The sequence below is a fragment of the Aotus nancymaae genome, unplaced genomic scaffold (assembly GCF_030222135.1).
Source record: "Aotus nancymaae isolate 86718 unplaced genomic scaffold, 86718_ANA_hifiasm-v0.15.2.pri h1tg000004l, whole genome shotgun sequence".
In the NCBI taxonomy this organism is placed as follows: domain Eukaryota; kingdom Metazoa; phylum Chordata; class Mammalia; order Primates; family Aotidae; genus Aotus; species Aotus nancymaae.
The window spans coordinates 13,142,476-13,169,832 of record NW_026988415.1 but is presented as its reverse complement, the minus strand read 5'-3'; the positions used below and the strand labels follow the sequence as shown (position 1 = coordinate 13,169,832).

General features: G+C 43.2%; 1 protein-coding gene across 1 annotated transcript; it reads left to right on the top strand.

The window, feature by feature from the left end:
* Positions 1 to 1,100: 1,100 nt before the first annotated feature.
* VGLL1 (vestigial like family member 1) lies at positions 1,101 to 24,157 on the top strand. Its single transcript, XM_012472290.2, has 5 exons — positions 1,101 to 1,253; positions 1,928 to 2,165; positions 15,090 to 15,485; positions 17,245 to 17,298; positions 24,069 to 24,157. Exons 1-5 carry the CDS (start codon positions 1,101 to 1,103, stop codon positions 24,155 to 24,157), a joined length of 930 nt encoding a protein of 309 aa, XP_012327713.2.
* Positions 24,158 to 27,357: the final 3,200 nt, after the last annotated feature.

Below are 27,357 nucleotides of genomic sequence, written 5' to 3'. Positions count from 1 at the left end.
TTTATAATTCATAGCACTTTGTTTTTCATTTCTATCACTTCAAGTATCAGAATAGATCATGTGCTTTTTTCAAATAGAGTAATAATTTACCTACAGTGAAATGCATAGATCTGAAGTGTAAAATTTGATGAGTTTTAACAAATTTATCCATTCATGTAGTAACCATCTCCCTCATCTTCATCAAGATGTAGGACATTTCCAACACCCCTGAGGGCTCCCTCATGCCCTTTCCTAGTCACTCTCTCAATCTCTACCCCAGAGGCAACCACAGTTCTGAATTTCATCACCACAGATTATTTGTGCTTATTTCATGTATGTGAAATTGTACAATATATGGCCTTTTGTGTCTGGCTTCTTTCACTTAACATGTTTTTGAGATTCATACATGCTGTTGTGGAGACTGGTAGTTTGTTTCTTCTTTTGTTGAGTAACATTCCATTGTATAAATATGTCACAGCTAGTTTCTTTATTCTCCTGGTGACAAACATGTGGGTACTTTCCATTTTTGGTTACTATGAAGAAAGCTGCTGTGAACAGTCATGTACAAGTCTTTGTGTGGACATAGTTTTCATTTCTCTTGGCTATGTGTACCTAGCAGTGAGATTGCTGGGTCACACGGTAAGAATGTGTTTAATTTTATAAGAAACTAATAGTTTTTCAAAGCGTTTGTTCACTTGTTTTTGAAAGTAAGGGTGCAATGGATGAATTTTTGAGCTAGTACCTGGTTATGCTTAGCATAACTGCCAACCAGGGGACACACTGGTTACTGAACACCTGCTTTGTGCTAGGTGCTAGGAATAAATAAATGAATATAAAATGCTTCCTGTTCTCAAGGATCTCATAAACTAGAGAGAGAGAAACAGTCTATTAAACTCTAGTCATTTTCATTAAATTGACAAGGATGAATAGATGAAATCCATCTTTAGCCGAAGCACATGGCAAGTCAGATTGGGTGGTCAAAGGTAAAGAAGCATCCTGACAGGCTACTTTCCTAGTAAAGGAAGGCCACAGCATGTCTTGAGGGCCCACTGTGTGCCAAGTCCTGGCCTGGATCCAAATAGACAGCCTTTGCCCACAAGGAACTTTCAAGGTAGGATATGATGATACCAGTGATGGAACCCAAGTTCAGTACACAACTATTGAGCATCTACTCTATTCCAGGCACTGTCCTAGATACAGAAGATATTGTGGGGAACAGAGCTGACAATCTTAAAGCCTTTCAGGAGCTTTCCACCGATGTTGGCAACATTGGAGTAAAAATGTTTTTTATACATCTGCATTTTTTTCAGAATATATCTGTTAGAGGCCTTAGAGACGGTGTTGTTTGTAATTGCTAGTTTCTAAGATGGGATGCGGGTAGGTATGGGACACAGTCTTACATAGATTAAGGCATCAGGGGGAGTAGGAAAATTTGATGTGTTTACTCCTCTTGCGTGTGAATGGTCAAGATGGAAAGCAATGCCTACTATGCAAGCTGAAATTGTCAAGCACCCACTGGATTGCCTGGTCAAGCTCTCCATGGGAGCCCATGCCTACAGGTAGTTCTGGGCCAACCTTGGGTCATTCATTTAGGAGAAAGGCACTTCTCCAGGAGGCAAGTTATACTGCTATTTGACCTCAACGTCCTCCCACCTCCCTATTTCCTGATGCTCTCTCTAGTCATGTTGCCTGTTCATTTTCATTTGTAAGAGAAGGCCCCTTCTCAGCACTTCATGGAGCTTTGTTGTGTTGTGTCTTAAACGCTGATTAGACAAGGCTCCTCAACAGCATTGTCATTAACCTTTGGGAGCTATGTGGCTCCCTGGGGTCCCAGCAAGCATGTGTATCTGGTGGAAGCAAACTGCTTGTCCAAGGTTACTGCCCACCCAAACCACAGCCAAGCCACTTGGTAAAATAGTGCCAGTGACATTTTGCCTTTGGTCCGCAGCTATCACCTTTGTCACTCACAATGGAAGAAGAAATGAAGAAGAATGCCATCCGGCTGCCCAAAGGCAAGCAGAAGCCTATAAAGACGGAATGGAATTCCCGGTGTGTCCTTTTCACCTACTTCCAAGGGGACATCAGCAGCGTAGTGGATGAGCACTTCTCCAGAGCTCTGAGCAATATCAAGAGCCCCCAGGAATTGACCCCGTCGAGTCAGAGTGAAGGTGTGATGCTGAAGAACGGTGAGCATGTGCGGAGGGCAGGAGGCTGGGATTCCCTATCAAGGCTGCCACGGACAAATCAGTTCTTTGATGTACTTGACACACTTAGACACATATATGTTTGCTAAAGGCAAGTTGCTCTGACTAGTTAGAAGCCACACCCCTTCCTAGAAGTTTAACATTAAAATGGGGCTGCCATTTACTACTCCAACCTCACCTCCCCAGCACTGTCCATCAGGAACTGGCTTCCTTCTGTCCTTCATGTTTGCTTTGATCTCTTCCTGGCCTTTGCACAAACTCTTCCTTGTCTGTGAAGCTCTTCCCTCCATTCTCCTAATTAACCCACATTCATCCTACGATCACTTCCTTAGGGCAGCTTTCCCTGACCACCCATACCCCCAACCATTGAAATATCCTATTATAGATTCTCCTACCATTCTTTAACTCTCCTTCACAGCCCTTCACAATTGCAGGTTTTACACTTGTGTGATTATTTGACTATTGCATACTCCCCCATCAGATGAAAGTTCTGTGAGGGCAAGGACCATTGCTGGGTTTGCTCAATATTGTGTTTCCAGCATTTAGAAACAGTAACTGTGACACAGGGGCAACCAACGAGGATTTGTTGAATGAGTAAATGAACACACGAATATGCAAATTTCTGAGCACTATATCTAGGTTCAAAGAACCTTGAACTTTCCATAAAAGCCTAAAACGTAGATCAGAATCTTGTTGAATAAACCAGCAGAACAGAAATGTGTTATGATAGTTTTAAAATGTTGATAATATTTGCATTTTATATATTTCCATAAATAGAGTGTTCCCAGTTGTAGAGAGGCGGTTTTGAAAAGTTTTAAAATTGAAGCTGGCCAGGTGTGATGGTTCACACCTGTAATTCCAGCACTTTGGGAGGCCAAGGCAGGAGGATCGCTTGAGGCCAGGAGTTTAAGACAAGCCGGGCCAACATAGTGAAACCCTGTCTCTACAAAAAATAAAAAAAAAATTATTCAGGTGTAGTGGCTCATACCTGTATCTCCAGCTACTCAGGAGGCTGAGGCAGGAGGATCACTTGAGCCTGGGGGTTGAGGCTGCAGAGTACCACCGTATACCAGCCTGAGTGACAAAGCAAGACTCTGTCTCAAAAGAAAAAAAAGTAAAGCTACAGAATAAAAGAAGTTCAATGTAAAAATGGGTGCTGTTTAATCAAATTAGTTCACCTCTTTTATTATTTCCTTAATCATGTTAAATGCTGGGTTCATTGCTCAACACTGAATGAGAGCTCCACAACTATTCACTGTTATCATTATCGGTATTTTTCTTCTTCTGTTTTTTAGAGACAGGGTCTCACTCTGTTGCCCAGGCTGGAATGTGGTGGCGCGATGATAGCTCACTGCAGCCACGAATTCCTGGGCTCATGAAATTTTCCCGCCTCAGCCTTGCAAGTAGCTAGAATTACAGGCATGCACCACCACACCTGGCTAATTAAAAAAAAAAATTTTTGTACAGACAGGATCTTGCCCGGGCAGGTTTTAAGATTCCTGACCTCCAGCAATCCTCCCACTTTGGCCTTCCAAAGTGCTGGTATTACAGGTGTGAACCCCCACACCAGGCTAGTAGTATTATTACTATTATTATTACTGTTGGCCTGAGGGAGCAGGAGCACCAAAACAACCATGGAAAGAAAATGCATGTCCCATGGAGGTGCTCCCAGCCCCTTCTCTATTAATAATGGATAGTTTGGTGAGCAAGGGCAGGGGTCAGAGGGAAGTAGATGAAGAGTCTTGCCATCTCTTTCCCACCCTTCACAGGGCCAGGTGTGTCTGTTTGGTAATTGTTAAGAAATAAACAGTCATACATCTCAAAGCAGTTACTTCAAGAGAGCTAAGTCAAAATGTGCACATCAAAATATCCATGTTTGAAGGAAGCCTTAAATATCACACTAGTAGGGGCTGCAGTATGACTTTCATGGGTCCTGGACACTTTTGTCTTCATGGACCTCCTTCCTCTGTAAAAACATAAAAAGTTACATTTTATGACTGGATTCATATAAAGATGAATAAATTCAGCCTGGGTTCATGTTTTAAATATATTCAGTATCTTATCATATTTGTTTCTTCTTCCGATTTTAAAACATTTTTGTGGACCTCTAAAAGTATTAATGGGCCCTAGGCACTGTGCCTCCTGTGCCTAATGGAGAAGTCACCCTTGCCAGCTGGATGTCACTCAATATGGCTCCCTTTACTTTTTTGAAAAATTAGCAAATAGATCAGGGTGTGGTGGATTTCAAGAGCTCTTTGCTGGTGTTGCCGGGTGCACACGTTCAGTGACTCCCTCTCACTGGAAGACATGCATACCTCCCACTGGGGGCCTTTGTGTAAAGTAGACAAGTGGGGCCTCTGCCTGTGGGCAAAGAGCTCCCCTGTCTCCAGATGCCATCATTCTGGCTTTGCTCTTTGGGTCTGCAGAGGGAGTTGATGTGTATCTGATGTATTCATCTTTGCAGAATTTACTTCTCTCTTAGAAATTACTTTTACAGTCAAGCAATGTGGTTTTCTCAGAGAATCTTGTGGGTTAAATAAACATGTGGAAGAGCATGGGGTAGCAGCCGATACTAAAGGAAATGATGTGGAGCTTGCTGTTAAATGGGCAGAGGGGGACGTGGGGAGGTGATGTCTAAGAGTGTGCTGAATAATCATAGCAGGAGCAGGAATGACCGTGGTCTTGAATTATTTGGGGGATTGACATGTGGTAAGAGATAAGAAATATGGCGTGTGGGATTCAGAAGATCTAACTGGCTCCTTGGAACAGTCAAAATCTCTGGCACTTAATACACAGACAAGCATACTGACTTTGGCTCTTTGACTCTGATTTATTTCTGAATTCGTTGGCTTGGATTCATTATAATCCCTTGCAAGCACCATCGAGCCACGGTATCACTTCCTCTTGCTACTTGCCTGGTAAAACCCAAGCTGGGATAAAACCAAAACTGGGATAAAAGTCTTGGCCTATTGCCCCATTTCTCTGCTTCATTCTGCAGCAAAACTCCGAAGTGGTATTTCTGCATACGGCGTCCTTTCCTCTCATGCTCTCTAGACTCCATTCCACTCATGCTTTCAACCTCATCGCTCCTTGAAATCACTCTTATCAAAGTTACCCAGTGACCTCCACTTTCCAAATCCAATAGTCCCTATCTGTCCTCATCTGATTCGACCTATCACAACATTTGCTGCAGAAGACTGCTCCCTCCTCCTGGAAATACCTCCTTCACTTGCAGTCAGTCCATAAAATTACGCTTTCTTGGTTTTCCTCCTGTCTCCCTGGTTGCTATTCCTTCCCAGTCTCCTTTGCTAGATGTCCTCCTCTCTTCAACTTCTAAACATTTCAGGGCGCCAGTACTCGGGTCCCCAACAACTCCTTTTTTCTATCTATACTTACTCTGTTGGTCTTAAATGCCATCTATATGTTGATCAATTCCAAATGCATATCTGCAACCCAGAATGTATTTCAGACCTGCCCATCTAACTGCCTACTTGATCTTCACTTAACATGTCTAATAGGAAACTCAAACAAAATAGCTCCCAAACTGAAGTCTCAATTTCCCCCTCAACCTGCTCTGCCCACAGCCTTTCCCATCTCAATAAATGGCAGTCGCATCCTTCCAATTCCATGAAGTCATGCTTAACACGTCTCTTTGTCTCACACCCCACCTCCAATCCTTTTGGAAATTGTGTAGGTTGTATCTTCTAAATGTTCAATATCTGACCATGTCCCCTCATCTCCACTGCTATCACCTGGGTCCTAGAAGCTATCACCTCCCCCGCATAATTGTTACAGTTGCCTCCTAATTGGTCTCATTGCTTCTTCCCTTCCTCCCCTTCAGTCTATTCTTAGGAGGGCAATCAGAATGGTAGCATTAAAACGAAAGTCACACCCTAGAACTCTTCTGTTCAAAACTCTCTGACAACTTCCTATGTCACTTGGAATCAAATCTGAAGTCTATAATGGGGTCCTATCTCCTCTGGGGCCCCACTGTCTTTCTGGTCTCATATCTTACCACTTTCTGCGTTACCCGCTCCAGTCTAGGCTCCTTGCTATTCATAAAACATGCCACGGACAATCCTGCCTCAGGCCTGCCCTTTGTGCATGGTCTCTCCTATCCCTGGAATGTTCTTTCCCCAGGTACCCGCATGGCTTCACCTTTCTCCATTCAAGTCTCCACCTGGATGTCACCACTTCAAACAGTCCTTGTCTGAGTAATCTATGCTATAAAATGAAAACCCCAACAGTCTCACTTCTGTCCACTTACCCTGCTTCATTTTTCTTCTTAGCATCTGTCACTCCCAGGCACATTATATGTTGTAATTCTTTCTTGACTCCTCTTTCCCCTTACCCTCTGAGCTCTGTGGCAGCAGGGACTCAGTCTGTTAACTGCTGCTTTCCAAGTACCTAGTACAATGCCTGACATATGGAGGCACTCAATACATATGGCTTGAATGAATGAAATTGTGGTTTGGATCACAAGGTGTTGACCCTACAGATGGGGGTCACCATAGAGAAGGGTTACGGTGTGGTGTACAGCTTTAGAACCACTCAGCATGGGGCCAGCCCAGCTCCATCACTTACTAACAGTTTGATCTCCAGACATATCACTTCACCTCTCTGTGCCTCAGTTTCCTCATCTCTAAAATGGAATATTATTGAATTATAGGACAGTGCTTGCAGGGAGCCAATGAGATAATGCATATCAAGTGGCATATAGTAAGTGCTATGTAGTCCAAAGCTTGAGTTGAGTTTTGAACAGCTAAGATAGATGTGAGGACCTGTGTTCAAAACACCAGGATCACAGAGCAGCAGGTCTCTCCCATAAGCCTCCAGGTTTTCAGGGGGTTCTGCTGTGTGGCTGCTGTAGAGTTTCCTATGCCTTCTGACTTCACCCTGTATCCTTCTGTGAAGCCCCTGCCCCCTAAGGGAAGTTGGTCATGGCCTTGTTTCTTGCCCAAGCCAGCCTTCGCAGGCCAGACAGAGGTGGCTTGCTTCTCCATCTTCCTTCTTGGTTGTTGCCTTTTCCCTATGAGAAGCCCATAAATCCCTTGCCTGTGAAGACGTCGTCTCCCTCACAGTGCGAGGTGCAGGCTAGGCAAGTATTTGTCTGCTGATTGAACAAATGAAGGAAAGACTGCCTCCCTCAAAGCCTCTCTTATCACCATTGGGAGTCAAGTTTCTCATAAGCTCTGCTGCCGCAGGGGAGGGCCCCATAAAAGACTTCCAGTCCCACAGAGGTTCTCACTGGAGGTGTTATATGACATATATATGGCTTCAAAAATGGTGGGAAATCTTTCAAGTGGACTTTCATTACTGACTGTTAGCATCCTCTCAACCCCTACAGGCCAACACCAGGCCATCCAGCCCAGCTAGGCCATGCCAAGTAGAACAGGCTCCCATTCATGGGCTCCCATGGCCAACTTACCCACATTCTAAGGGCTCTCTGTTGAGCCAAATATGCAAAGCCCAAACACAGAGACCCGTGTGGCTAGGAAATGCTGTCAAATTTCCTGGCTTCTCTTCCCCAATCAATGTTTTTTTTTTTTTTTAATTTACTTATGGATAATTTATACTGGCTGTACTTCAGAAAAGAAAATCACAAGTTGAAGGTATCTTTGAATTATCTCCGTTTTAAAAGGACATTGAGAATTTTAGAATTAGTAGCTAGAGAAGCTTCAGTAACTATCGTTTGTAGGGGGCACGATCCTGGCACTTATGCCAGCTGTGTTCTTCCCATCCTGTTCCCAGACCAAGTCCTGAGGCTGGCCTCAGGCCTTGCGACATTGCTGCAGGGCTGCTGAGAGAAGGTGACAGGGTATATACCTGGGCACCCAGAGGTCTTTTATGCCAATCTCAAAGGGTCCCGCCTCCTTCTCTCTCCCCTCCCATCTGCCATAATCAGTGAGGGTAGGGAAGAAATGCTGACTTTAAAAAAAAAAAAAAAAAAGTGTGACTATCAGCCGGGCACAGTGGCTCATGCCTATAATCCCAGCACTTTGGGAGTCTCAGTCGGGTGGATCACAAGGTCAGGAGTTCAAGACCAACATGGTGAAACCTCGTCTCTACTAAAAATAGAAAAATTAGCTGAGCATGGCCAGGCATGCCTGTAATCCCAGCTACTCAGGAGGCTGAGGCAGGAGAATCGCTTGAACCTGGGAGGCGGAGTTTGCAGTGAGCCAAGACCACGTCACTGCACTCCACACTCCAGCCTGGGCCACAGAGTGAGACTCTGTCCAAAAAAAAATTTTTTCGAAGTGTGAATATCTATGTGCGATATAGTCAGGCTAGTTGCTTATGGTCCTTGTGAATACTGACAGTTTCCTGTCTTCCTTTCTCGTAAGGGAAAGGAATCTATCTGTACAGATGTATATAGAGCTCCCAGTAGATGCCAGACACCACACTAAAATTAGTGAATTTTACTTCAGTCTACAAAATCCATTGTGATTTGTAAGGTTCAAAGACAGGCAAATGGAACCTATGGTGTTAGAAGACAGGATGGTGGTTATCTTTGGGAGGAGTCTTGACTGTGGGGGGGGTACGAGGTGCTTCTGGGTGGTGGTCAGGTTGCTACTCGAGCCTGGTGCTCATTACCCAGTTTATGAAAATTCCCCCAGCTGCACACTTCCATTTGTGCATTTTTCTGCATGTTGGTTGTGCTTCACAAAACCATTTTGCAATGGGTATTACTATCCTTATTTTACAGAGCAGGAAACTGCAGCCCAGAGAAGGTAAGTGCCTAGAGATGGGTCACACAGCCAGTGAGTGATAAAGATTGAAACCCAAGTCCATTGATCTCCAGAGCCAGTGTCTTGACTACTCCATTGTCCTGCCTTTGTATACTCTGACAATGCCCCAGCAAGAGGATTGAATACCTATAAAGACTATCGCTCATAATGTGTATAATGGCTAACACTTTTGAACACTTTCTGTGTGCCAGACCCTTTGCTAGGGGTCACGTGGGTTATCTCATTGAATCTTCACAACAACTGTACGGGTTAACTCTGACTGTGTCCATTTTCCTGATGAGGAAACAGGCTCAAAGTGATTTGCCCAAGATCTCACAGCTAATATGGGGAATCTATAGTATTTGCCACACAAAGAATCTGTTTCAGATCTTAGCCACTCAACTTTTCAAATACTAGCTCATATTCTGTATTTGATCTCCATTTTCAGTTGGGAAAAGGAACAGATATTCATCCAAAGACTAGGTACCCCAGGGAGGCAGCTGTGAAAGAGGGGAAGGAACTGAAAAGCCCCTCTGGTGCCCTGGAACAGGACTGTCTCCTGTAAGCTGTCCCTCTGCCTCGGGTGTTATTTTGACCTCAGCTGATGCAAATAATAGGCTTTTTGTACCTGGGGGGAATGAATGAAGTGCAAGTGCCACCAGCAAAGAGAGCAGAGAGGGGAAAGTCAATGTATGCTGATCCTGCAGTCCAAAGGTTGGACTTTCATAGTGCAAAATGTGCGTGTGTTCACAGGGCTCTTGGTTTCAACTTCATCATAAAATGAGATTTGTAGGCCAGACATGGTGGCTCACTTCTGTAATCCCAGCACCTCGGGAGGGCCACGCATTCAAGACCAGCCTGGGCAACATAGAGAGACCCAGTCTCTACAAAAAAAATTAAAAATTTGTCCAGGTGTGGTGGCTCACACCTGTATTTCCAGCTACTCAGGAGGCTGAGGTTGAGGTGGGAGGATCATTTGAGCCTGGGGAAACTGAGGCTGCAGTGAGCTACGATCTTGCCAGTACACTCCACGCTGGGAGACAGCGAGATTCTGTCTCAGCAAGAAAAGACAAAATTTGCATTAAAAGATGCAGAAAAAGGGAGAAGAGAAGGAAAGAAAGAAGAAAGGATGGATGGAAGGAAATCAGGCAATCATGGATTAGTCATTCACAGCTGTGGCTCATCTTTTGGGAGCTTCACGGATCAAATGGTTTCTTAAGTCTTCGCTTAAAACATAATTTTTGCTATTTACAAACATAAAATATACTCATCTTTGGAAATTTAGAAAACACAGATAACCATTCCGGAAACAAAAAACACATGTGCATCTATGTGCATGTACTAATTTTTACAACATGGCATCATTTTGCACATAAGGGTTGTAACCTGCTTTTATTTTTATTCAACAATGTCATATTCAGTTCTCCATGCCATTGAATGTGCTACTACAACATCTTTTTAATAGCTCAAGAGTATCCTTTTATAGATGTACCAAATTTATTAAAATTTTTGGATATTTAGGTTGTTGCTAATCTTTTGCTATATTAAACCAATCACTTTGAACATGTTTGTAGGTACATTTTTACCTTATTGGCTATATCCTTAAAATAAATTGCTATATGTGGAATGCTTGGGTCAAAGAGTACGCGCAAATTTTAGGGTTTTGATATATATCGACAAATTTCTCCCTAGAAATGTTATGCCAATCTGCCAGCCCTCCAACCCAAGGAGCATGTGAAAGTGCCCAGCTCACTGCATTCTTTGCAATACTGGGGAGGCATAGTTGGCAGGAGCATGAGGTTTGTAATCAGACACCTCTACCACCTGCTAACTGTGTGGCCTTAGACAAGTCACTTTAACCATTCTGGGTCTCAATTTTCTTACCTGGGTTGCTGTGAGGATCACATGAGATCATGTATGTAGAGTGCTAAGTAAAGTGCCTGGCCCATAGTGAGTGCTCAATAAATAAAAGATATTCTATATTTACAAATTGTTCCTGCCCACCTCTAATGTGTTATTCCCCGAGAATGGCCACAGACTGAGCAAAGACTTCTGAAATCCCTTTTATAACCAGTATCTATTCCGTCCTCCATACCAGCCCTGAAGTTCTGCTGCTGCCTCTGCTGCTGTTATGGACTCCTTGGCTCAGTCATTTCTGCCCCTCCATTCTCCAGCACTATGTGACTGTTGGCAGGGAGGATTCTCAGGTCTCATACATTAATCACCATCTTGCTTTTTCTCATGTTGATAATGCTGAGTGTTGCAAATCAGTAAAGAAACCCAGAGTGGGTTTCCAAACTGAGATGATTAATAATAACAACAGCAACAGCTGCCACTTATTGAGTACCAGTTGTGTACCAGGCACTGTGCTAAACCTTTTACATGGATTGTCTCATTCAGTCTCATAACAGTCTCAGAGGTGGGTGGGGGTTTGCTCAGTGTCACACAGCTGGGAAGTGACAGATCTGGGACTGGATTCCAAGCCTGTCCGACTTCGAAGTCTGTGTTTTAACCACTTTCGTGCTGTGCTCTTCAATTTAGAAAGGTTCAGTGGGGAAGGGTGTTCGTGTGTGTGTGTGTATGTACATGTTTGCATTAATGAGTAGGAATGTGCACATGTTTGCAACTGTGCACATATATGTGTGTTTGTGTGTAAATGTGTGTGCACTCATTAGAATAATACTTTCTCAGGGCCACTATGTGCTAGGCACTGTGCAAGTTCTTGGGGATATGATGGTGAACAAAAGAGAAATGATCTCAGCTCTTGCAAAGCTTGCTGAATAATGAAGACCAATAGTGAATGAATGAATGTAAGAATGAAGAAATAAATAAATTATAGGTTACTGCCATGAAGGAAATAAACAGGGTGCAGTCACAGAAAGTAACAGGGTCACAAACTTTAAATTGCAGGTTGAGGGAAGCCCTTTCTGAAAGGGTGACATTTAAGTTTTTATGTTGAAAACCTAATCTGGATTAAGAAGTCAGGGCCTCCATGCAAGGATAAAGTGGAGGGAGGGTACTCTGGAATGAAGGCAAACTCATAAGTGCAAGAAGATGTTTTCTAGAGTGTTCTCGGACTCCGAAATTATATATGGGTGGAAGTGTGTGGTGCCTCTGGATATGCTTGGAAGGCAGGGGGAATGGCCTGCCAGTTTCACCCAAAAGGGGCAGTGTGGGAAATGGAGAGCAGCTCTGTCTGGACAGGTCTTGTCTCATGACCAACAGCATCAGGAATTCCAGAGGGACGAATGGGACTAAGCGGTAGGGAGGGTCTAGACGCCCAGGGTTGAATTAAATGGAGTGGAAGTCATTTGTATTCCTGCTGAAGGAAAAATCCTAACCTGCTCCATGTAGCTCTGCATCAGGGTGTTGCTCACCTGCTCTCCACTCATTCATGTAGTCAGGGGTTTGAGAAGGCAGCAAAGTCTGTCCTGGGGCTCCCTCTCTCATTTCTACTACAGTTTTCAGTAGTAACTAATAGGGGGCACTCGGATAAAAAACAATGTCGCCAGGTCACTTCTAGTAGCAGAAGCAGCCTTGAGCTAGTGCAGGTTTGTAGTTTAAGAGGCCTTGGCCGGGCACGATGGCTCACACCTGCAATCCCAGCACTTTGGGAGGCCGAGGTGGGTGGATCACCTGAGGTCAGGAGTTTGAGACCAGCCTGACCAGCATGGAGAAACCCTGTCTCTACTAAAAATATGAAATTAGCCAGGCATGGTGGTAATGCCTGTAATCCCAGCTACTCAGGAGGCTGAGGCAGGAGAATCGCTTGAATCTGGGAGGCAGAGGTTGCAGTGAGCCGAGATTGTGCCACTGCACTCCAGCCTGGGCAACAAGAACAAAACTCCATCTCAAAAAAAAAAAACAATGGCCTTTACCCATCTGCAGTGTAGATGGGAGAGGCTGCTGGTGCTCCAGCCAAGGGGCCTGAGAAAGAGAGGCCCACCCAAATCCAGGGTCTCCACTCCATGGGCCACTGACATCCAAGCGTAATCTGATGGATTTACCCAGGCCACCCACGGCCCGCTGTTGCGTCACTGTGAACTTGGGGTTAGGAAACCCTGTGCGTCCCCACAAGCTCCCATCCAAACTGTGCTCTGGGGCACCCGGTGACCATACAGGACTTTGGACTGTGCCACAGCAACCCACTTTCCCTTAACATTTCAGAGAATTCTAGAAGGGAAGCAGTTAAGAGAAATATTCAAAACACTCTGAGGCTCTGCTTTCCACATTTCAAGCATTTAGCCCCTAAGTCATATGTATGAGATCTGTAAGGCCTGTTCAGATGGAAACTGCCTAGTTGTCAGGGGCTACACTTTCTTTCTAATTTGTGCTTAGGACATGCAGTACTCTCATTCAATATGAAACAGACAGTGATTATCCCAAATCAGCGTAATCACTCTCTTTGTGCACTAAATTGCTTTTGGCCTGGAGATATTAATTTTCAGAAGTAGCATTCACCCTCACCAAAACACATCTTTACATATTGTCTTGCCTTCGGTTTCATAAGAAGGGCCAGCCATCGCCCATCATTCACTGCGAATGGCGTGAGATGCTGGGCAGAGTGTCTGTGCCGTGGGGGCTTGGGCTTGTTTCTATCCTTTGTGTTTCACTGAGTGACGGCACTCCAGTAACACTGTGCAGGCCTCTCAGAATTTTTTATCTTGTACACAATCCAGTCAAACTGAACATTCAGGAGAGCTAGGAGAGGTTTGTATGGGAAAGAGGACCAATGTCCCAGACAGCCTCTCCAGCCGGTCAGTCTTCCTTTGTCTCCACATCCACCCTCTCTTCATTATCTTGGATAGATGATAGTCTCCAGGCTTTAAGCACTGTCTAGAAGAGCTCTTTCCCTCCTCCCTCCTTGCCTTAGTGGGTGTTGAGAATGGGGAAAACAGTCACCCTTGTCCTGAGCTATTCTGGACATTTGAGATCTCAGATTCAGTGGCTATCACAGGCACAATTAGATTAGTGTCTATGGGACTCCATCCCTCTTAACCAATCCACATGAACTTTGCAAGAAGAAACTAAGTACCTCTTGACCCTCAGCATTCTGCTTTTGCAAAATGGGGTCCAAGCGACTACTTCCCTTCCCATTACTTATCGTTCCAACTCAATTCCCTACTTGGCTAATCTGTTTTGCTAGCTTGGTTCAGTCTCTTAACATCCCTATGCCTCATATTGTGGTTTTAACTCCTAGAGTTGTGTGAATGACCAGCACAGGTAAATGTTAAGCCCTTTATAAAGTTCTGTGGAGTCCCCCTATTTGGTGTATTTAAAATACCAGCTGTAAAATAAAGCTAGATGATAGCGGCAACCAAACACTTTTACTTCTAGAAAAGTATCCCTAAGGAGCTAATTGGATCCAGGTCCAAAGGTATCTATACAATTGCAATGCTGTTAACATAATTGGAAAAAAATGGAAATAACCAAGCAGTGCACATATATGACATTTGTTAGCCACATTACTGCCTTACCATGGACTATTGTACAGCACTTTAAAAAGCTGGTGTTTACCTCCCTCCCTCCCTTCCTTCCTCTCTCTCTCTCTCTTTCTTTCTCTCCTTCTCTTTCTTTCTTTCTCTTTCTTTCTTTCTTTCTTCTGACTGAGTCTCACTCTGTTGTCCAGGTGGTAGTGCAATGGCACAATCTCAGTTCACTGCAATATCTGCCTCCCGGGCACAAGCGATTATCCTGCCTCAGCCTTCCGAGTAGCTGGGATTACAGGTGTGCACCACCATACCCAGCTAAATTTTGTATTTTTAGTAAAGACAGTGTTTCACCATATTGGCCAGGCTGGTCTCGAACTCCTGGCTTCAAGTGATCTGCCCGTCTCGGCCTCCTAAAGACCTGGGATTACAGGTGTGAGCCACCGCACCTGGCCTATTCATTTCTATATGAGACTTTTCATGATATTCTAATGAAGCAAAAATGGCTTTAATAACAATATATGTTGTGAAAACAATGAATGCATGAATAGAAACAAATCTTAGAAGGAGTATACCTGCAGAGGACAATGGCTATTTCTGGATATTATCACTAGGATAATAATTTTTTTAGCTTTTTTGTGTTTCCTTCAAGTTAAAAAGAAATGAAGTATGTATTACTGAAAAAAGCTACATCCATTTTGAAAATGATAAACAAACACCTAACATGTCTTCTAAATCTTCCTTGTCAGATGACAGCATGTCTCCAAATCAGTGGCGTTACTCTTCTCCATGGACAAAGCCGCAGCCGGAAGTACCTGTCACAAACCGTGCCAACTGCAGCTTACATGTGCCTGGTCCCGTGGCTGTGAATCAGTTCTCACCATCCCTGGCTAGGAGGGCCTCCGTTCGGCCTGGAGAGCTGTGGCATTTCTCCTCTGTGGCCGGCACCAGTTCCTTAGAGCCTGGCTACTCTCACGCCTTCCCGGCTCGGCACCTGGTTCCAGAGCCCCAGCCTGACGGGAAACGTGAGCCTCTCCTAAGTCTCCTCCAGCAAGACAGATGCTTGGCTCGTCCTCAGGAATCTGCCGCCAGGGATAATGGAAGCGCAGGGTTGCTCTTCAACATGCCTCCCGGCTCAGTCCACTGTAAGGAAACGCCTACAGATACTTGGAGGGGTGCCTCTGATTGGTTGTGGTTGAGAGTGAGTTGGCATGAGATGAGGTGCCCAGACTAATTGCTGCCACTCTGGACATAGGGCTGCTGAGGGACAGAATGTTCTGCTTAAATGTTCCATATATTTTCACTATGCTTCATTGACATTCACAGTTTAATAGCTAAAGGGTTACATAGATAGCCAGCCAGATGGACTAGGCCCAAAGTACTCACCCTAGCCTGTCAACTTGGTCTTACCTTAGAAAAATGATGGGCTGCTGCCTGATATCGTAGGGTCCTGTGTTTACGTCATTGGGAGCAATTAATAAACCATTTGCCAAATAGAGCTCCGTGACGTACCTACAGCCTCAAACTGTAGCCTCCAAACAGGTTGCCAACTTGCAGTGATGTCAGGCTCCAGGCAAACAACAAGGGCAATCTATACCAACCATCTGCTCCACACATTAAAATTCAAAGCAACGGTAGAGGCAGCCCCATTGCTGCTTGGAGATGTAACAGTGCCTGGCTGTCCCTGGCTCGCTCCTGCACTCTGGGAAATCTGCTTGGTTTCCCTTGGGTTCCTGCTCCCTGGCCAGCACCCCTCCCCTGAGCTAAAAACTCCCTTAAGGCTCACTCACTTCTTCATTCACTCATTCACCCAGCAAATATTTAATTAGTGCCTACCAGATGCAAAATATCCATCAGAAAACAAGGCTCCCTTCTTTGTAAAAGGACGGGGAAGAATTGGCATTAATTATACTTCCACCAAAAAAATCAGTCTACTCTGTTGCAAGATTTGCCTTTCATATGAAACACGTATAAATACATATATTTTATAGTTTCATGGGACCAAGTCTGCATCTTCTGGCATTCTGTACTCTCAATGAATTTTCTTTTGCAGCTTCCTTATCCATACATATGTGTGGTTCTAGTGTTCCAAGCCTGAAAGAAATTACTGGAAGCTGTCTTTACCCTGAACTAAGCGTGTAGTAAGCAAAGGGCCTGTTCAGCATAGCCTACCTAAGTCAGGCACTGTGTTCCATCCTAATGTAGAAAACAACTTTCCTCATTAAAATACCACTCTGTCATTTCCAGAATTTGATTAGCAATGTACTGAAGGAGTAAATCATAAAAGTGGCATGCTTGGGAAACCTGTGAAAATTCCTACCCCTCTACTCTTTTTGAAAAGTCCTTTCTTACTGGATTTACAGGGAAAATTAGGCCAACTGTGCTTGTATATATGCCTGTGCATACACACAGCAGAGCCCTGTTTCAATAGTTGGTTGGAACAGAGATGGTTGAAGTCATCACCTTCCAAACATAACAACTCTTTACAGTTCAAATCCAATTCAGCAAATATTTAGTGAGCATCTACTAGAAGCCAGGCACATCATGGTGAAATGATAATGCAGGCATTGTCCTAGTCCAGAAATCTCAAGACACATTCACAAACAAATGGTTATTACCAAAGTCTTCATGCTCTACTCATGTTGACATCAGTTGTGTTAATTGATGACTGGCAGTCCAGGATCTGTTGAGGAAGTCAGTGACCCTTAATCAGGAACACTGCCTTGGAAAATGCGGCACCTTAAAAACAGAAGCTTCTCTGTTTTTGTAGCATCTGATAAGAGAGAATATGCCTGATATTCATAAACTTAGGGCCAGGCAGTGTGGGGCCCCTGGGGAGCTACTGGGCACTTTCTAACCTAGTCCCATAAAATTCAGTTCCAATAATGTTTTCTTCTTTTCCAGATAAGAAGCTATATGTATCTCGTGGAGCTGCCAGTACCAGCCATCCAAATGAAAGTAGGTATCTTGTCCAGCCTTTGACGGTGTGTCTCTGTATCCTGAGAACGAACTTGAGAAATAAGGCTCCTGTCTACTACCAGAGACACTGATAGTGTAAAACCCAGGGTCTCCAGTAATGGACGGGAGCCTTATTTCTCTCACTCAGTGTTTTCACAGATAGAATTTGTTTCATTTTAGCCTCAAAAAAGAGTGTATGCACTCCTTATCTTGTAAAATTTTATTTTGCTATAGAAGCAACTCTCCTTAGTTTCTTTTTTCTTGTCTTTTCTTTCGTTCTTTTTTAACCTGAGCTGGACTTAACTGAAGTAGCCAAGGTGACTCAGAAAAATGAAGAAATTCATGAGGATGAGGATTAGCTTGCTGTGTCCCAGATGTTCAGTTTTCAGCCTAGTACACAGGGCCACCCCAGGACTCTGCAGTCAGGGAAAATGTCAACTAAGGCATGAGATCAGAACTCTGGGCTCCACACTTGATTTGAAAGTGGTGTCAGTAGGTACTTAACAAAAGAGGACAATCTGGGTGGAATGACAGGAGGATCTTCACGACCTGGGTTCAGGGTTCAAATGCCAGGTTTATCATTTACTTGCTTCAGGAACCTGGTCATATTTCTTAACCACTTCATGTTTCAGTTCCAGAATAACGAGTGGTGCATTATTCTAAGCATTGGCACACATTAAACCATTGAGAAGTCTTTTGGAGGGCATCCTGTGTACCCCAAGCTGTACTCTGTGTGCTGTGTTTAAGAGCCTTGCACATGTAATCCCAGCACTTTGCGAGGCCAACGCGGGAGGATTACTTGAGCCCAGGAGTTAGAGACCAGCCTGGGCAACATGGCAAGATCCCCATCTCCATAAAAAATAAAAATAGACAGGATGCAAAGAAAGAGCCACTACCACAGCCCATGATTTCAGGCATTTGACAGTCTTGTGTGAAGTAGGGGTGAGGGCAATTTATAGACCCCACTAGAATGTCAACTCCATAAGGGCTGAGACTTTATTATTATTAATTGGTGACTGGCAAATGGTTGAAAAACACAGATGGTTTTGTAGTTTCATGGAAACCACTGTATCCCTAGCACCTGGCACAGAGGTGTAGATATTTGTTGAATAAATAAATGAGTGAAGGCTGGAAACAATAAAAGGCATTTAATAAGGAAATGGGAAGAAATGTGGTAATGTAGTAAAAATTATTCCAATGTAGTAAACAATTATTATTTGAGATCCTTGTGTGAGAGACAAACAACCAAACAAAACAGAAACCAACCCCAGTGATAAATTGGCGATGCCTCCATGAGGAGATTCATTGAGAGCTGGTTCAAAAGCCTTAGCATGGCCAAGGCAGGCATCATGTAAGCCCTTGACCAAGGGAATGAGGTCTGCTGACCTTCTAACTTATGGAAGGCAGCATTGTGGTGTTTCTACATTTGCTTATTGTGAGTCTCAGAATTACTGATAACTTGATGCTTAAAATTGTTCATAGGCTAAAACTAACAGCAACAACATGTATTGGGTGTTGACTGTGAGCCACATACCACATACTCCATCTTGCTCAGTCCCCACCATGACCTTGATGTGTATATGAGTATGTCCTAGGTGCTTTACTCAATCGATATTCAGTAAATAGTGATTGACTAAATGAATATCCCCATTTTATAGATGAGGAAACTGGATCTCAAGAAAAGTGAAAGGACTTGCCTTAAGCCATACGGCAGCAGGTGGCAGATGCAGTATTATCTCTTTGCTCTCATAGTGTCATAAAATCATCAAAAACAATTCCAGGTTAAATCAAGTGTACAACAGTGAAAATTAGTGACCGGTGAGATTATTTTACCACACATTAGTTCACTGTCTATCTGGGACCAGGACACTATCCTAAAATAAAGGAAGGGGGATGCAGGAGGCTCAGAAAGCAAGCAAAAGAGCCAAGAAAAAAAAGGAACGATCTTCCCTTGCAGAGAGTAGTTGAGGAACAGTGTCTATGCCAACAGGCCCGAGTTTGCCTTTCTACTACTGTGGCCCTGGCCAGAGGGAGGTAGCCTGGAGCTGAGAGGAAGAGAAGGGACTTCCTAGGACTCCAAGTGAAAGGTCAATGGAACCCAGCAAAGCCCTTGCTCTTAAGCATGACACCAGTCTCACAGTCTTGCCTGACGGTACGAACCACCTGGGGAGCTATTTCACTGCCCAGATACTGCTCCTCCACTTCCTGTTTGGCGTGAGACTCAGCTGCGTCTTCATGTTTTATTCTTTATATAATTTATATTAACCTCATTTCAAAATGAACTGCATGAACCTTTCAGTGGTAATTTAGGTTGTTATGAAAGACTTCTTATGTGAGGCTCTAGAAAAATATTTGTCAAAAAGGGGAGGCAGAGTCTCCCCTGCCCCTCCGATATGGCATTAGTCCCCTCGTGTGGGCTGTCATGCAGTTATGAAGGAGGGGCCATGTGGAGCAGAAGAGTCATCAGGGCCAGAAGAGTAGTCAGAGAGACCTCAGAGAAAGACACTCCAGAGGTGACTCCCACAAACATTGGCCAAAAGTTTTAGTGAATTTGATTTTTTTTTTTGATCGGTAGAAATAGATACTGGTTATGTATTGCTTCAAATACATATATGTCTGCAAATAATAATAACAGTTGATATTGTTAATTGCCAGACACTGTACTATAATATACATTGGAGATATAACAGTGAATAAAATTGTCTTGTTCCCTGCCCTCATAGAGTTAATAGTTTCATGGGGAAGACATATCCACCCCCAAAGGGAAAATGCAAAATATTTGCTAGTTATGATGAGTGCAGTGAGGAACACACATGAAGTTTTGAAATAGGGAAAAATGGGGGCCAACTTTAGATAAAGTGTTCAAGAAAGGCCTTTCTGAAGAAGTGACGTGTGATCAAGGATCTGAATGAAGTGAGAGAGCCAGCTCTGGCAAGAATTAGGGCGGAGATGGAGGGAGGTGGAGGAAGCTGTCCCTGCAAAAACCTGATGTGTGTGTGAAGAATGGAAAAAAAAGACCAGGGTGACAGAAGTGCAGTGAGAAAGGAGAGAATGTGGCATGTGGCATGAGACAAGGCTGGAGAGGTAGGCAGGGGCCAGGTGGTGCAGGGGCCTTATGGGTCACATTGGAAGTTGAGATTTCATATTCTAAGTGACTTTGTGAGCCATGGTAGGATTTTAATTGTGATCCAATTTGCATCTGATATGATCACAAAAGCTGTTGTGGGGAGGACACATTGGAGAAAGGCAAGAATGAAAACAGAGGCAAGAATCATGAGAGGATGATATCCTGGATAAGGTGGCAACAGCAGAGATAGAGGTATTTGAGATCTATTTGGGAGGATTAGCTCTTAGGACTTGCTAATGGATTAAATGGGAGTGGCAAAGAAAGGGGAAGAATCCAGATTATCTCCTAGGTTTCCCATTTGAGCAAATGGATAGGAGGACACAACTCTGTTTTGGCCATGCCAAGTCTGAGGTGCCTATAAGTTATCCAAGTGGATATATCTTTTAAACAGTTGTATTTGTAAGTGTGGAGTTCATAAGAAAGTCTGGGTAAACATTTGGGAGGTATATTATTCCTGTACATAAGTGGGATTTAAGGCCATTGGATGTGATCACCTAGGCAGAGGATGTAGACATAGAAGAGAAGACAGCTGCGGACAGAGGCCTGGAGGGTGCCAATATTTAGGGACTGAGGACATGAGGAACCAACGGAGGAGACTGAAAAGGAGTATCCAGCATGATAAGAGGAGAATCGGGGCAGTGTGGTATATAACAGAAGCTAAAAGAGGAGAATGTTTCAAAACAGAAGGAGTGATCAACTGGGTCAAAGACTGTGGAGAGATCAAATAAGAGAAGGTAAGATAAGGAAAAATTCCTTTTAGATGTGGCATCAGAGATTTTTGTAGCCTTGTTAAGAGCAGTTTTCATTATTTGATGTGAACAGAAGCCAGATTAAAGTGAGTTGAAGAGTGAACTAGAGATGAGAAAATGGAGACAGTAAATTCAAGGAGCGTCTTAGAGAAATTTAACATTGCAATGATAAAGAGAAAAAAAGATATTAGTTAAGAGGCTAATGGGGTTTGAGAAGGTCTTTTTTTTTAAGAAGGCAAATATTAGAGCCTCTTTGCATGACAATGAAAATGATCTAATGTAGGAGGATAAAGATAACTTGAGGAGTGAAGTCATTGACAGAAGGGACATGTAGAAGCATTGACCTTTTATAAGAACAGGGGCTGTTCTGCCATTGGAAGTATACAAAAGAAAGCTAAAAAGGACACAGATGCAAATTGATTTTCAGGCTTGCTTGTGAGGAGACTAAAAAGTACTAATCTAATGATTTCCGTTTTCTCAATCAACTATCGAGCAAGATCATTAGCTGACAGCAAGAGTATGGGATATTTAAAGCGAGTGAGAAAGTGTAAAGAAGTCTTCTTGGGCATTGGGAAAGCAAGCCTGATTGTAGACAAACATAAGCAGGATTTCTGGGTGGTGATCTGAAGTCTGAGCTCATGAATTTCAAGTGTGAGCTGTCAGCTGGGTTGTGCAATTTTCATCAGTGATGTTAGGTTAGTGTAATGCACAGAGAAGGAAAATGGGGACCCTCATCTAGGGGTGAGGTTGTGGCAGTGAGCATGAAGGATAGAGAATAAGGAAAAGGAGTTGAGGGCATTTGCAAGTCAGTGATTATAACAACAGAATGTGGGATCTAAGCTGCACAGAGAAGGAAATGGAGGCAGATGGACGTTGCCAGGCTAATGGAGGCTGATGGATTGGAGGTTATGTAAAAACATGGTGATAAGACTACTTAAGCCAGCTGCATGGGAGTTGGTGGCTGGAGAGTGGATATTTGAAACTGAGATCACAAGGGTCCCCTGTATAGATGAGAAAGTCTAAGGTGTGATCACGGGAATGGGTGGTTGAGGTAGAGCGAAGTACAAGCTTGTTAGAAATAAGAAGAGTGACAAAATCATGGAAGTAAAGCGAAGTAAGACCCGGTAGCTACTGACAACACAGGTTCTGCTTTTATCCTCATTCACAGATGAGAAAGTTGAGGCTTAGGAGGTTAAGCAACTCGTCTGACGTCAAAGTGAGTGCCAGAGTCAGTTTTCAGTGACTTCATATTCTTCGGTCTTACCCACCTTATCTTGGTGGAGCTTGGTGCAGCTTGACCATGCAATAATTTGACTCTACCACATACAGACACATTGCCTTTTTAATAAAATAATAGTAAACGTTTATTGAGCATTGGTGTGCCAGTCACTGTTCTAACCACTTTATGTGTGTTTAACTCACTTAATCCTCACTAGAATCTTAGGAGGTAGTTTTCATTAATATCCCTATTTGACATGAGTAAAGTGGGGCACAGACAGGCTAGGTAACTTGCCCAAGGTCACACAGCTAGGCAGTGGTGAAGCCAGGACTGAAATCTGAGTTCACTGGACCCCAGAGTCAGCTCATGCTTATTCTATTTTTCAGGTAGCCAGTCTCCAGGGAGAAGAAAAGATCTGTTCTTTTATTGAAGTTCAGTTTGAAGAAGAGAATTCTTTTTTCTAATCTGCTTATGATTTTCTACTACGAATCTAGAGGGTCTAGAGATATCACTGTCCTTTTCTTTTCTGTTTCTAGGTGTTGAATCAGGAACAAGTATATGCCCTTTCTAAAATTGTACACATCTCTTCCTTGGCACCTATGCCCTATGGCAAGGCTTTTCAAACTTGTTAAGTGAATTCTTAGCATGTATAAATGATTAAGGGCACTGTTCTGGGATGGGAGCATGGAGGCCCACCTGCTTGTTCTTCTCACTCCTCACGGCACCCATGACCTTGTTACTTAGAAATCAGACTCCTCTCATGTTCCCCCAGCAGGGTCCTTCTAATCAAGACTGACCACATAGTATCCTATGGGGTCATCCCACTTTTCCAACTGAATCAAGATCCCAGGAACAGCCTGAAGCTTTTCAGCCTGAGCCACACTGTGACCAACTTCATTCTTGCCTCTACCAAAGGCAAAATGAAAATAAAGTGGGCAAGACTCATTGAGAACAGGTTGAGGCTGTGGGTTTCCTACATTTTCAAAGTCTGAAAAGAAGCTGAAAGGTCTGAGTCTGGCCCTGATGAATGATTTACGTTCACTTGAAAACTTTGGTTTCTCAATCCTAACAAAGTGACCCCCAAATGAAATTGTTGAGAAATCTGAGAACTTACTTACTAGAAATTAAGTAAACTGCCTGTCAGTTGTTGGGCCTGTGGCTGTATCAGAACTTATTCTGTACGCAGAGCATTTCTTGGATGCCGTTCCATGAGTTTCTTTTTTTTTTTTTTTTTTTTTGAGGCAGAGTCTCACTCTGTTGCCAGTCGCCAAGCTGGAATGCAGTGGCACAATCTCGGCTCACTGCAACCTCTTCCTGCCAGGTTCAAGCAATTCTCCTGCCTCAGCCTCCCGAGTAGCTGGGATTACAGGCACGCGCCACCATGCCCCGCTAATTTTTTGTATTTTTAGTAGAGACAGGATTTCACCATGTTGGCCAGGATGGTCTCGATCTCTTGACCTCGTGATCCACCTGCCTCGGCCTCCCAAAGTGCTGGGATTACAGGCTTGAGCCACCGCGCCCGGCTGCAGTTCCATGAGTTTCTGTCTTCCTTCCTCTGAGGGTGAGGACTCTGGTATCTGACATCCCACAGGTGTTCATCTGGACTCTGGAGGAGACTTACAGCCTTCCATAGGGGACTAACTGGCTTTCATTAACAATGTAACTTCTCCTTTAGGTCTTTCAGAGTTAGCGACTCCTGGCAAATACTCACTTACACCACCGAACCACTGGGGCCACCCACATCGATACCTGCAGCATCTTTAGTCAAGTTGGAGGAGAAAGACCACACTTGGTCTAAGACACGGCAGCAGGACATCCCTGCAGATTGTTCCAGATAAAAATAAAAGCTTCTCAAACCCACTTGCCTCCCCAATGTGTTAAGCAGCTTTGTGTCTAATATGAGCTCAGTACTTGCCCTTTGAAAATCCCAGAAGCCCCTGCTGTCAATGTTTCCTATCCACACCCTGCTTGCTCCTGTGTAACAGCTCAGATGATGAATAATAATAAAACTATACTTTTTAGGATGGTGCTATTTTGGGTTCTAATTTCTTTCACATCCATCATTTCATTCAAATTTCCAAGCGACCCCAATATTGGCGTTATTATCTTCATTTAATATATGTGGACACTGAGGCTTAGAGAAGGTAAATGATCTGCCTAAGATCACATGACCAGTAGCAGAGTCAACGCTGAAATCCAGGCCTCTGAACTCAGTGCTCTTTTCACACTGCCGCAATACTTATAAAGGGTTAGTATTAGGATGGCTCTTTCCCCTCCCATCTGCTATGTAATTAAGAACACAACTCTTGCATGAGTGGATTGGTGATCTTGGCATTAATACAGTAATTCTCCTGTCTCAAGAACAGTTTTTCCAGTGTGCTACATATGTTTCCTAGATTTAGTGAGAGGAAAAAAGGCTAAGGGAGTACGTTTTCTAAGTTGCTTACCTTCAAAGTCTATGTTCTTTAGGTGATGGTTAGAAAAATTTGGGGTAGAGGCTGATTCTAGAACACCTGTAGCATATAATTATAGAAGTGTGTGTTTATCTTGGCTGACTCTAGAAAGATTCATCTGTGTTAGATGATATATACCGTCAGAAATGAACTCTTAACATACAGTTTGGGAAAAGAAGAAATGATTTCAGTAGAGTTAGCATGTTACGTAGGTTGGGTGATCTGATAACCTTTCCCTGCAAACCCCTGGAAACTCTCTCTTGAAGAAAACTGAAAGCAGTAATAATTTTTCTACCTTAAAAAGAGGAAAGAAAAGACCCTGTTTCTAAGAGACAAACACTCGCTCCTCTGACATAAGCAGGTAAATCCCTGCCCACATCAACTGATACTAATCTCAGACTCATATTTCTGGCTTGTTTACATCTATCTTGTTTTTCCTTTCCTACCTTACTTCCAAAGAGCTAAGGGGAATATTATTTCTTCATTTCTCACTTTGGCATTTTACTCTTGCAATTAAAAAAATATCCCCTTCCCTTGCATACAAGACGTATACCACCCTTTACACACAAAGTGGGGTAATTGGCCCCTGTGTGTTGTCTGTGTGGCTTCATCTACATGCCAGTTGATAACCTGTGAGATGCTAGTTTGGGCAGAGAGTAGGGGAAGTGGGATTTTTTTCCACCAGATCAATCAAGATCTTGAAACTGTGGAAAGTCAGGGCCCCATAGGGCTAGAGCCCATAAACCTCAGTGACATCTTTCTCTATAGTTTTGAGAAAGTGACAAGTGGCCTGATTGGCTTTGACTTAGCAGCTGCCTCTGCCCTCCACCTTCCCATCACATCCCCAACACACACCCATTCCCGACTTTACGATCTGGAAGAATTGAAATTGCTTCAAATGGAGTGGACACTCTCACATACTCAAATGATGCCTGTCTCTGAAAAAGCGAAAAGGTGACAGTTCCCTTTTTCTGTTAACAAAGATTATCTTTTGAAAATCTCAGCTAAGGCTGGGCATGGTGGCTCATGCCTGTAATCCCAGCACTTTGGGAGGCCGAGGTGGGCAGATCACTTGAGGTCAGGAGTTCAAGACCAGCCTGGCCAACATGGTGAAACCACGTCTCTACCAAAAATATGAAAATTTGCTGGGCGTGGTGGCAGGTGACTGTAATCTCAGCTACTCAGGAGCCTTAGGCATGAGAATCGCTTGAACCTAGGTGGCAGAAGTTGCAGTGAGCTGAGATAGTGCCATTGCACTCCAGCCTGGGTGACTAGAGCAAAAACTCTGTCTCGAAAAAAAAAAAAATTTCAGCTAAGACTGTTGTTTGCAGACCCAATTGAGACTTGTGTTTAAGAACATTTCCATTCTAAAAATCAGTGATCATGTACAACACTGAAAATAAAATCACTCCTCCACAAATAAACGCTAACTAGAAAATAAGTTATTTTTCTCCCACGTAAACAATGAACACTGACCTTTCTCTATTGCCTTATCTTAACATAATTAATTGAAAATAATTTTGTAACCCATTTGTATATAGAATTGTTTCTTTCGATTCCTTTAATGTGTTAAGATTTTAAAACAGCATGTCACTATGAATGTTTATAGATTAGTGATTATAGAAATGAATTAGGCTATAGCATTCTTACAAGGATTGCAGTTTTATCACTATTTTTTATGTGTACATAGTAGATGTATATATTTATGGGTTACATGAGATATTTTGATACAGGCATGCAATGTGTAATAATAACATTAGGGTAAATGGGATACCCATCACCTCAAGCATTTATCCTTTGTGTTACAAACAATTGAATTACACTCTTTTAGTTATTTTAAATTATTTTTGACTATAGTCACCTTGTGCTAGCAAATACTGGGTCTTTCTCATTCTTTCTAACTATTTTTTGTACCCATTCACCATTCCCATTCCCTCACAACCACCACCAACTCTCCACTATCCTCCCCAGGCGCTGATAAGCATCCTTCTATTCTCTGTCTCCATGAGTTCAGTTGTTTTGATTTTTAAATTCCACAAATAAGTGAGAACATAAGATGTATGTCTTTCTGTGCCTGGCTTATTTCACTTAACATAAAAATATCCAGTTCCACCCATAGTGGTGTAAATGACAGGATCTCATTCTTTTTATGGCTGAATAGTACTCTATTGTGTATATATATACACATTTTCTTTATCCATTCATCTGTTGATGGACACTTAGGTTGCTTCCAAATCTTGGCTATTGTGAATAGTGCTGCAATAAACATGAGAGTGCAGATATCTCATGGATAGCCTGATTCCTTTTCTTTTGGGTTTATACCCAGAAGTGAGAATTCTGGATTTTATGGTAGCTCTATTTTTAATTTTTTTGAGGAACTACCAAACTGTTAACAATAGTGATTGTACTAATTTACATTCCTGCTAGCAGTGTACAAGGGTTTTCTTTTCTCCACATCCTCACCAGCATTTGTTATCACTGACTTTTTGATAAAAGCCATTGTAACTGGAG

What these genes read in the sequence shown, in the direction of transcription:
- VGLL1 (XM_012472290.2), top strand. Translation starts at nt 1,101, where the DNA reads ATGATACCAGTGATGGAACCCAAGTTCAGTACACAACTATTGAGCATC. An exon ending in AGGTGTGATGCTGAAGAACG is followed by an intron (nt 2,166 to 15,089) that starts GTGAGCATGTGC and finishes CTTCCTTGTCAG; the next exon opens with ATGACAGCATGTCTCCAAAT. An exon ending in GCCTCCCGGCTCAGTCCACT is followed by an intron (nt 15,486 to 17,244) that starts GTAAGGAAACGC and finishes CTTCTTTTCCAG; the next exon opens with ATAAGAAGCTATATGTATCT.